At 37.8% G+C, this 12,422-nt stretch overlaps 1 protein-coding gene across 1 annotated transcript in view; it reads left to right on the top strand.

The window, feature by feature from the left end:
* LOC123246072 (Fc receptor-like protein 4) overlaps window positions 1-12,422 on the top strand; it is a 90,276-nt gene that overhangs the window by 61,970 nt on the left and 15,884 nt on the right. The window contains exon 6 of the mRNA XM_044675020.1: window positions 3,033-3,320. Coding sequence (XP_044530955.1) covers window positions 3,033-3,320 — 288 coding nt within the window. The remainder of the gene's footprint in view (window positions 1-3,032; window positions 3,321-12,422) is intronic.

Raw genomic sequence — 12,422 nt, 5'->3', positions numbered from 1 at the left:
TCTAAGGCCAGATTTCAATCCAAGATCTCTCATCCCTAAGCCTGGCTCTCTATCCACTGAGCCACCTTTCAAAGTAGATCATCATTATAATATCTCTATTGCTGTATAAATATTCTCCTGGTTTTGCTCACCTCATTTATATTAATTAATATAAACTTTTGCAGGTTTTTCTGAACCCATCCCTCTTATCATTTCTTATAGGACAATAGTATTTCATCATAATTATATACTGCAACTTATTTAGTTAAAATTCCCCAACTAATGAGCATCCCCTGGATTTTTCGTTCTTTGTCACCACAAAAGAGCTGCTACAAATATTTTGGTACATATGAGTTCTTTTCCTTTATCTCTGATGTCTTTGGGATATAGACTTAGTAGTGGCATTGCTATATAAAAGGGTATTGTAATTAAAATTAAATCATGAGGCTGCTAGTAGCTTTAGAAGCTTTATTACATCAAAATAGTGATAATAAAGAGAGGGAAATATAGGAAAGAGGTAGAGAGTTGATTAACTTACTCTCCTGTTTGCTGTTTGATGGATTGAAGCTTACCACCAAAAGGGGTTCTTTCAGGTTCCAAGCTCCAGTCAGAAGAGAGAGAACAGTCCCTTGGTCTTGCATTATAAGCAGTTTTCTCCACCCACTAGCTCTCCTACATCACATCTCAGGAACCAGTCATAGTTCCTTAATTTGCCTGGCACCGCCCAGAGGAGCAGTGCCTGTGGGATCAGTTTCCCATCTTGTTGGTTTCAACTTCCTCTCTCTGAGGGTTTGTCTATACCCGCACATCTCAATGGTGAATGATCTCCAGGTCACCAACTGATGGCGTCAAACAAAGTGACGTCATAGGGAGAGAGGCTGCTTTCCAACAGGTATGCAGTTTTATAGCCCTTTGGACATAGTTCCAAATTGTTCTCCAGAGCAGCTAGACCAGTTTACAATTTCACCAACAGTGCATTAGTGTCCCTGTTTGTCATTTCCCATTTCTGCCATATTATCCAATCTGATAGGTGTGAGTTGTTTTAACTTGCATTTCTCTAATTCTTAGTGACTTAAAACCTTTTTGATGTGTCTATCGATAGTTTTTCATTTTGATGGAGTTAATGCTTATTGGGTCTAGTCCAAAGAATTGATTGATGATGACTCAAATTGAATTCATTCCAAGGAAATGAGCTTTTTTATGAGAATATAACAGAGTAGCTAACATAGTAAGTAATTAATTAAGGTAAGGTAAGAAGGTAAGGAGATATGATAAGAAAAGGTAATGAGAGAGTTAAGAGTGTATGTGTGGGGCAATTGGGTAGCTCAGTGGATTGAGCATCAGACCCAGAGACAGGAGATTCTGGATTCAAATCTGGCCTCAGATACTTCCTAGCAATGTGACCCTGGGCAAGTCACTTAACCCCCATTGCCTACTCCCTACTGCTCTTCTGCCTTAGAACCAAAACCCAATATTGATTCTAAGACAGAAGGTAAGGTTTTAAAAAAAAAAGAATATATGTGTTGGAATTCTCAGGAATAGCTTTTTATCATGCTTAGTTCTAAAGAATGGGTTGTTTGGGCAGTTGTTGCCCTGTGTCTCCAGGGAACGGATGTCACTTTACACATGGCCCACTTTGGTCTGTGCCATTTTACCCATGGTTTCTGGTTTGCTCACTCAGGGTAGGGGTGGAGGGGAGCAAACCACAATGTAAATGAGATGCTAATGATATGTTAAATACCCTGAGGCATTAGGTCAAGTTTTGCTCTTTTTGATTGTGGAAATTAAGAATTATTTGAACCTAATCCTGTGTGTATGGGAAACTGAACCACCTGTACTTGTTGTCCAGAGACCTGGAGTCAAGGACCTAGGTTTTGTCTAAACATTGACGTGAGGAGTTTTCTCATAATTATGAATTTAAGCAACTTGTATGTCTTATATGAAAGGTAGCCCCGTTCTAATCAACTAGTTATTGTTTCCATGTTCTTTTGATTGTATATAGCTACTTGGCAGGGTTTGTGGGACATTTCAGCCCACATCAGTCTCTTCCTCTGAAAATGGCATAGTCATAGCCTTTGCTCATTTAGCAACTGGGGAATGGCTCTTGTTTTGTTTTTTTTGGGGGTGGCAAAACTGACTCAGTTCCTATATATTTAAGAAATGAGGCCTTTATCAGAGAAATTTGTTATAATTTTTTCCCTAAGTTTTCTGCTTTCCTTCTAATTTTGGCTATGTTTTTAAAAATTATTTTAATTTCATGTAATGAAAATTATCCATTTTAACTCCCATGATCCTCTCAACCTTTTGTTTTGTAAAAAAAAAAAATCTTCCTTTACCATTCTTCTTCATGCCAATCCAGCCAACTCTAAAAAAAAAAGTATTTATTGAGCATTTTCTTCATATCTAAAACCATTCTTAATGCTTGAGGAAAGAGCCAGGATGGTGAGAGATACAAAGAAGCTTTAGGCATTGCTTCTAAATGCAAGGAAGTGACAATGGCATTAGGAGATACTAGCCATTTTCAGAACATAGAGAATAGATTAGTGAAAAACTGTGTTAAACTGACTGTGTAAGAGGAGATAATAGAAACTATGGGGTAGAGAATCAAATGAAGGTCTTCATCTGGGCCCTGAATGTAAATATGTTTTGAATATCTTGAATGATGCTACTGTAGGGTAGAGTTGATGCTTCTAAAGTAGTCCCTCTAACCTGTCTGACAAAAATGCCTACCCAATGAATCATCATTCATATTTCTCAATTCCCCTCTAGATCTTGAAATGAGCCATAATAAAAGTTAGGGTTCAGAAGCTTATGGATTGGGAATCAACACTGTCTTAAACTGAGAAAAGAAGACCTCTCCCCACTAATATAATCAGGACTTTTCCCTATGTCCAGTTTTAAAATACCAATGACCCATTTCCTCCTTCCTTAGTATATGTTTCACTAAGTTCCCATTGTACAGATATATTCAGTTTGGATGCAGTTTCTTTTGCCACTTCTGATGTCCCCCAAAGCCAGGGAGGGTCCTCATGTGTCACCTCGTGTTCACCCAGGAATCCCCATCTCTGGCATCTTTATGAAGATTCAGCCCTCAGGGGGGCAGGTGACTGAAGGAGAGAAAGTGGTCCTCATCTGCTCAGTGACTCAGGGCACAGGGAACATCACATTCTCCTGGCACAGGGAGGGCATTAATGCAAGTCTAGGAGAGAAGACTCGACATTCTCTGGAGGAGAAGTTTGTGCTCTCTGCTGTGAATAAGAGTGATGCAGGGAAGTATTACTGTACTGCTGACAACAACATCAGCACCATCAGCAGCCAAATGGCAGATGTCATTGTAAGAAGTGAGTTCTACCCCCATTTATCTGAATCAGCTTTTGTCCATATGAGAGGGACCCCTAAATGGTATTAAGAATGTTCCATTGAGATCAGAGAGTTCAGCTATCCAGGGTTATCACTCTATGAAAGGAAAGAAAGATTTTTTTTAAATGAGTATCATTTCTCTTGTAGTTGTCCAGGGAAATGTTAATTAGAAATTATCAAGTCACCTCTGGGGAAATATGTGTCTGTTAAAGCTAGAAAGTTATTGGCACATAGTAAGCTGCCAATAACTACATATATCAATTGAATCAGTGACTGAAAGGACTATGGAACACTCAAAAATCAAAATTTGTATTCCAAATTGAGTCTGCCTTGGATCACTGTTTTATGTCTAATAATTTGATAGTCTCTCAAAATTCCTTTCCTTATTCTCAGGCTACAGTGTGGGGTGTGGTAGCATTTTCTTTTGATACCCTCATAAGATCTGCACAAATGCTGTATTTTTTTCATAAAGGAATTATGAGCCACCAGTTTCCATACATAAACTCAAAGCTAGATCACCTACACCTGGGAATAAATTAGGTTAGGTTGACTCTACTATCTCTATTGTCACCAACTGAGGCAACAGCTTCATTATCATGAGACCTTCAGATACTAAATTTAATTGCTTTGATTCCTCAGGTAGAAATATCTCCCCCCAATTCAACTCAGGAGAAGAGATTGGTCCCTTGGCCCTTGGACTGATTGTGACTCAATTCATTCTGGTTGGCCTCTGTGCTTCTGCACTTCTCTTTTGCTTTGGACCTTGGAGTAGAACAGGTGGGTGATTTGTCTTTCTTGAACTTTGGTACAAGCTACACTAATCGTTTTCCCCCTGAAGCTATGTCCTTTTCTTGATTTCCTGATTTCTGCCAATGTTGTCATCAAACCTTTAATTCATCATGGATGAGTCTTTCTTCCAAACTCCACATATGTCACCAAGTCCTTATAACTAGTCTTTCACCACATATCTTTCATCTTCCTCTCTTTTCTAGTATTCTCACCCTAGTTCAGCATCTAATCACCCCAGACTTGTTTTATTACAATAACTTTCTAAATGGTCTCCCTGTCCCTCTAATCTCTCCCTCTTCCAATATCCTCTATACATTAATATCAGGTTTATCTTCCCCAACAACAATCACTACTAATTCCTCGGTTCAAAAAGTTTTCAGTAGTTCCATTGCCTGCAGGATAAAGTCCTCAAGGAAGAAAGTCTGGGCCCAATCTACCTTTTCAATTTTATCTCTTTACTTATTCCCATTGTAAAACTTCTACTTTTGTCAGATTGATCTCTATATTTTTGCTCAAGCTAATCTTCCTCCCTGAAGTGCTCTTTTCTCTCTTTCCTCCTATCTAGACCCTACCTTCTCTTCTTCCTCTTTCTTACTCTTTCACAAATATTTATTTACAAAAATTCACAAATACTTATTAAGCTCTTCCCACTGGGCTAGGCATTGGGAGAAAATGAAAAAACCAAACTAAGTTCTTCCTTCAGAAACAATACTTATTTACATTTGTATAAGCCTTTTACATTCATATACTCAGATCTGAAATCCAGGTCTCCTGATTCCAAGTTTGCCATTAAATCCTTCAAGGCCCAATTTATATCTCACCTCCTCTAAGGAGTTCAATTCATAATTTCTCTGGATACTGAGTAACTTTCATACTGACTTCGTACTCATTCGGTACTTTCTATATGTTACAGGGAATTGTTAGTCACAGACACCTGGACAAGCCTTTTAACCCTGTTTGTTCTTCATCTATAAAATGAACTGGAGAAGGAAATAGCAAACCACACCAGCATCTACTAAGAAAACCCTAAGTGGGGGCATGAAGAGCTGGACATGACTGAACAAGAACAAAAATTGTTAGCTAAACGTTCATGTATCATGCATGTCTTAAACTGATCCCTTTGAGAATAGATCTCATCGTACACTTTTTTGTATTATGTACTCATTTAATCAACAAGCATTTATTAATACTACTATATGCCAGACTCTGTGCTAAGTGCTAGAGATGCAAAGACAAAAATAAAATAGTCCTCATTCTAAAGGAGTGAAAATAGTTTGTATTCATACAATAAGACCAGAGATAGAAATAGTAATGGGGTATGGATAGAGATAAAGATGGGGATGGGGATGAGATGGAGATAGGAATAAGGATGGGCATAGGGACTGGACCAGTGATTTTTATTGCCCTAAGAAACTCTCAGGTCAGAAAATTCTCTTTATCAATGTAGGTCAGTAACTTCTCAGCGCTTTATAATCTTAGAGAGTTGCCTGGAGCCTGGAGAATTTAAGTGACTCGCCCAGGGTCACAAAAAGATCATGTGTGTCTTAAGTAGGACTTAAACATGTCTTTTTGGTTATGAGGTCAGCATTCTATGCCATATTGCCTCCATTCATACATAAATAAATAAGCAAAGCAAACACATCGTAAATTTGGAGATTGGAGATAAGATCAAGTACCTGAGGGTATCAAGAAAGGCATTCTAGGCATCCATTGCTTTTAGGTTTCATTCCACATATTCTCCCATGAAAACTCCAATACCAGTAGCTCTTGAGCTACTCTCTACTGCTATATCTATATCTGCCATCAAGAAGAATTTTTCTAAGAAGCCAAACTACTTTCCGAGCCTAGGGAACTACATATAGTAGAATTTGTTTAACTGTTATGTAAATGGTAAACCAGCTCCTAAAATTATGCCTTTACCTTCCTTTCCCACTTCCATCCTTTGTCTATCTAGCACTCAAGTACCCTAGCAACAGAGGAGCTGGTTTGGTAACCTACCTTTTCCAAGCAGCAGGTGTAATCCCTAGGCATATCCTGACTCTGTGTGAGGAAGCTATTGAAAACATGAAGTGGTTACAGAATGCAACAGATAGGGGAGGAAGAGACCTGAGAGACCAGCAAGAACAAGAATATCCATGTAGCTTTTGTGGAACTAGGGGGAGGCAGCTTTAGCCCCTTTCAGGGAGGTCTCTATACTAAACCCTGGTGTGAGACATTGAGTGAGGAATAGTCTCATACAATAGCTATAATTGTTGCTTCTTAGAGAGTCACTAAAAACTAAGGAGCAGGACAAGTAGGTGGCTCAGTAGCTAGAGAGCCAAAACTTTATACTGAGGTCTTGGGTTTAAATTTGGCCTCAGATATATCCAAGCTGTGTGACCCTGGGCAAGTCATTTAACCCCAATTGCCTAAGTCTCAACACTCTTCTGCCTTGGAACCAATATTTAGTATAAATAATTCTAAGATGGAAGGTCAGAATTTTTTTTAAAAAACTAAAGAACACAGAAAAGAACGAACAGATAATGATGGAGTTTTTGTGAATCAACAAGTCAAGTCAAAAAGCATTTCTTAAGCACTATGTACTAGATGATTAATACTTAAAAGGCATTAAGAGAAGCTCCAAGTCCTTTGGAAATGGAAATGAATGGTGCCACTAAGAGAAACTGTCATCAGGCATTTCAAGGGTTCACAGACAGAATGCCCAAATCTGTGGCTAGGATCCTATTACATTTCCTCATAGATCATCTGTTGAGATCAATCCAAGGCTTCAAAGCTTGTCCTATTACCTAATGTCATCCTATTTTCAGGTTCAAGTTATTTTGGTATATCAGCAAAGGGTTTTTTTAATGGGTAGAAAATGAATTGATAGATAATATCAAGACCATAAACCAGCACAGTGAAGGAAAGTTATCTGCCTAGATCATGTCTAGCTATTTCCCTGGTTGCACTCCAAAGGTTTGATTTAAAGTCTCCTGGTTTCAGGCATTCCCTAACCAATGACCAGAAGGTCCAGTTCCTCTTCTCAAGACCCCATTTCCTGCATGTGGCTTCATCTAGCATCTGAACCCTTGGTTTAGGTTATTTGTACTTTTAAATAGCAATTATTGACCTTTCTTGTGATTTGACACCATCCCATTCCCATCCCAGCTGAAACTTTGCATGCACACTCACCAAAAAATTCTTATACCTACATCACCAATCTCATCCACGAAATCAAAGACCCCACATTTTGTCATCTCTACTCACAGATTATTCAGAAGGAATACCTTCATAGAAGATTACCTTCTATTTCTTGTTTTATCTATGTAGAACTCTACAAGTCACTCTCTTCACAATGCTCTCATCAGGTAGACAGTATATGCATTTCTCCACATTTTACAGATGAGGAAACCAAGGCTCAGAATGATAAAGTGACTTGCCAACATTATATGGCTTGTGACAGAGCAGGGAATTAAGTTTAAGACTTCTGAATATGAATTATTTGCTGCCATGGGGAGTTACAGATTAGACTTAGATAAAAGTAATGCTCTGAATAAAGGACATTTTGGCCAAAGGATTGACATGCTAAAGTTCACAGTAAAATACCACTAGTATTAGTGAGGAAGGGGAAAGGTGACCAAAAGCTTCTCCCACCCAAAGAAGGAATCAATGTGGTATAGCAGATAGAGCATTGGATCTGAAGTCAGGGAGGCTTGGGTTTGAACCCTGATTCTAATACTAACTAGCTATGTGATCCTTGACAAATCATTTGACCTCTCTGATCTCATTTTCATCATCTGTAAAATTAAAGGGTTAGACGATAACATACGGGATCCCTTCCAGCTCTAAATTATGATTCTATAAGATGGCTCCAATGTTTACATCACACAAAGTAAAAGCAACTTCACGTGATGTCTTTCTCTTCTTTTTTTGTATGTTACCATGTATTTAATTCTAAACAAAAACATAACCAATTAAATTTAAGAATTACAACATTCAACTTAAAAGTATCTATAATAATCTATCAGTCACTCCTTTCTCTGCGTTCTCTTCTACTGGCATTCACAATTTTCCTTGGAAAAAGTCATAGTCATTAAGTATACTGACTGATCTCATTACAGTCTTTTTTTTTCACTCAGGATTTCATATCGATATTTTCATATTTATAGATAATCCTCTTACTAGTCATCCTTGCATGCATTTTATAGTACTTCATTACTTTCCAGCCTTATTCCAAATTATTCCCCACCAAACCCACTTCATTCAAACCATACTGGCCTCCTTGGCACTCCTCACATACAACATTCTGTCTGTCATTGCTAGAGCTTTATACTGCCCCTTTCCTACATATATCCCAATATTATCCCATTCCCAAAATGCTCCCTCCTCACCCCTGGCTCTTAGAATTCCTGATTTCCTTTAAGGCTTAACTCAGGGGACAACTAGGTGACTCATTGGATAGAAGGCCAAGCCTGAAGGACAGAAGTCTTGGTTCAAAATATGGCCTTAGGTACTTTCTAGGGGTGTAACACTGAGCCCCAATTACCTAACCTTATCATTCTTCTGTCTTGGAACTGATGTGTAGTATTAACTCTAAGACAAAAGGTAAGACTTTAAAAAAATAAAGATTCAACTCAAGTACCAACTTCAACATGAGATTTTTCCAGTTACTAGGTCTTTCCCCTCTGAGGTTATCTTAAATAAACCTAAATATGTTCATGTTGAGTCTCCCACTGGAATGTAAGCTCTTTTGAAGATTAGGACTGCTTTGCCTCAGTATCTCCAGTACTCAGAGTATTTTCTGGCACACAGTAGGTCTTTAATAAATTATCGTTTATTCTTGACTTAAGAGAAAAAGAAAAGAGAAGAGAGAGGAAAAGAGAGACAGAGAGAAAGAAAAAGAAAGAGAGAGAAAGAAAGAAAGAGAGAGAAAGAGAGAAAAAGAGAGAGAGAGAGAGAGAGAGAGAGAGAGAGAGAGAGAGAGAGAGAGAGAGAGAGACATAGGCTATAATATGATGCTGGGAAATGTGAGAAAAAGTCAATAGTTTTTGAGAATTCTCTAGTCAGCACAATGGTTTTTGCTATTTTGCTAAGAAACGTTAAAACTTGGTCTCTCTATTTCTCTATTTCTTTTCCATTTGTAGAAGTAGAATCCAAAGGTTGAGAGGTGAGAGGAGTAGAGAGAAGTATGATGGGTCCTAAAAACTAAAATGGCTTTCTCACTGTGAGTTGATATGACAGCTAAATTAAGAGACTCAGGGGTAGGCAGGAGAGAAGACAGACACCTTAAAAAGCAAATGGAAAAGCTCTTCTGGCCAGACATGGACTGGCCATCTTGCAAGGGGCCTAAAGAGATGCTAAAGACCCTAGGAATTGTATTTTTCTCAGTTATGGAAGAGAGAAAACTAATTTAACATTGGGATTAAAGGTCCTATTTTTGGGCTGGAAACAGACTAAAAGGGGAGCCCTCAAGAGGGTTGGTAAACACATAGAGAGAAGGGAGACTGCAATATTTCCTTCCAGGGGGGTCACTTAGGGCAGCAGAGGCTACAGTAGAAGTGATGTAGACATTGACACATCCCCTCTTCTATCTCTCACCTCCAAAAAACCTAAATCAGCAATGTGTCAAGCTGTTCTTTCTATCATGGGGCTCACTCAAACAAAGGAATGAAGGAAGTAGTGGGGGCAGGGGGAGTGGGAAGGTGGGGTAGTGAAACAGACACAGAATAAATCATGGTCTTTATCTCCCTCTCCTGTTTTATTTAAGAAAGATGAAATTGGAATCCGTTTTTAAGTAGATGTTAAGAAAACTAAGTTTTTTCCAGCTAATCTTTTCAGCCATTTATTATGAATATCTTCTCTCCTTACTCAGCTTTCTTAGCCAGTGATTAAAAAATTTTCTTTGAAAAACTGCATCTGGCTTATCTAATCTTATTTCTCACAAGTCCTTGCATTTCCTTATGTCTTTTGGATCACAGTATGAGGGTACAAAACAGCTCCAAGAGCCAAAAAGGAGAAAGCCACTTTTTCTAGTACAGTGCTGAGATCTCAACTTCTAGCCCACTTTTAGTTAGCTTTTTCTCTCTTATTAGGGGTATAATCATGAACCATTCATATGTTTCAGAACTATTCTTGCAAGGGCAAAATAACTATGAACTTGAGGCCTTTTAAATCTCCCTTATCATACAATAAACTTAATGTAGCAACTCAGGATTACATTAAAAAGAATCCAAAGAGCAGACTTAATTATATCCTAAGATTCTGCAACTTCTGGTGCATCCTAACTGAGTAGAAGAGAGCTTCCTAGTTATTGGCTGAGAAGTTTGACCAAGGATACCAGAGGTGAAGGAGTGGGGTGGGAAGGAACACATGTTGGCGGGGGAGAAGAAGTTTAGCTTGGCTGGAAAGACAAGAGAAAACTTTATAGCTCCTGACTAAAAAATCTAGCTGAGAAGAATGAAGGAAGCATTATAACCACCAACCTAGAATAGTGACTAAGGAAAGAATATTGAGCAGAGCATCTTTGTTAGCTGGAGGACTGGTTAATAAATAGTTCTAAAACTAGCTTCTTAGTGATAGATATATGGAGAGAGAGAGAGAGAGACAGACAGACAGACAGACACAGAGAGACAGAGACAGAGAGACAGAGACAGAGACAGAGATGGATAGATGGATAGATAGATAGATAGATAGATAGATAGATAGATAGATAGATAGATAGACAGACAGATAGACAGACAGAAAGAGAGACAGAAGACAGACAGGCTAGATAGATAGAGAGACAGAGGTAAATAGACAGACAGATAGATAGGTAGATAGATAGATAGACAGATAGACAAAGATAGATAGACAGACAGATAGACAGATAGACAGACAGACAGAAGACAGACAGGCTAGATAGATAGAGAGACAGAGGTAAATAGACAGACAGATAGATAGGTAGATAGATGATAGACAAATAGATAGATAGATAGATAGATAGATAGATAGATAGATAGATAGATAGATAGACAAAGATAGATAGACAGATAGATAGACAGAAAGAGAGAGGGGGGATAGAGTTGATAGATGATAAAAAAAAAAAGTAGAAAGTGAGTATATGCTGATATGTAGAGAGATCTCTGTATCTATAGGTAAATAGATATATTCTGATATATATATGGACAACATGGTATATAAATACCATATATAATATCATATAGAGAAAGAGCCCTACCTCTCTATCTACGTTCCTGGCCCTATATTTGTCTATGCTCCATATAGATATAAATATAGATTATAATAGATATGTAGATAAATAGTATATGGAGATCTATCTATATGATATAATATATTATATAGTTGTAGCTAAATATCATGACATATATTTATTATGTATAGATCCACATAGATATATTATAATAGACTTATCTATTCTATATCTAGGTCTAGGTTTATATCTATTTCTATCTCTGTATCCATAGCAATAACTTAGAGCTGAAGTAAAGAAGAAGACTAAAAGGTGCTCTCACTAATACCTCCCAGGGGATGGAGGAGGTAACTAAAAAAGCTGGTGAAAGAGTTATAACTACTGCATGCATAGGAGATGATGTAGAGAGTATTAGGTAACTCTGAAAATAGCCAGAGTTGACAACTAGCTAAAATGGATAAGAGGACTTAGATGGGGAGCTATGGAGAGCAAAGGCGGATGAGGAGCAGTAGAGAGGGATGCTTGGTGAGAAGACGATGAACGATGACCTCAGCTCTTTTGCTGATTTACCCTTTTACACATGTGGCCTTATCACACATGTTCCCTGCATGGGCATCTCTTCAAATGAGATAACAAATGTAAAGCACTTTGTAAATGTTGAACTTCCATATAAATGTTAGCTATTCTTGGTGGTGGTGATGGTACTCATGTGTCCCCCATATGTGAATATCCCATACATAATTGCTATAAACATTCATCCCACCAAGTAGGTATTTCTAAAATTGTGAGCCCAAGGGTTTTGGAGAACATATTTTATTATTGTTTTATTTTAATTGCTATTTAATTAGAATGTTTTTGTTATGAACTAAACATTTCCTATGGCTGACTAGTAAAAGTAAGGCACATGGATGGGAGATTATAACTATATTTTTAATGGATTCTCATCCACAATATACCTAGAACCTGGGGGAATTAACTCAAAAGTCCCAAATAAAGAACGAATTCATGTGGGAATTCATCCAGCATATCCTATTTGTATACCATGTGTACTTCAGTTATCTACTAGAAAAATTCTCATCCAAAATTTCCATTTTGGAAAACCTAGTATTATTGGAATTTACTTGAA

The sequence above is a fragment of the Gracilinanus agilis genome, chromosome 4 (genome assembly GCF_016433145.1).
Source record: "Gracilinanus agilis isolate LMUSP501 chromosome 4, AgileGrace, whole genome shotgun sequence".
Classification (NCBI taxonomy): Eukaryota; Metazoa; Chordata; class Mammalia; order Didelphimorphia; family Didelphidae; genus Gracilinanus; species Gracilinanus agilis.
The sequence above is the reverse complement of the archived record's forward strand: the minus strand, read 5'-3'. Positions and strand labels throughout refer to the sequence as shown.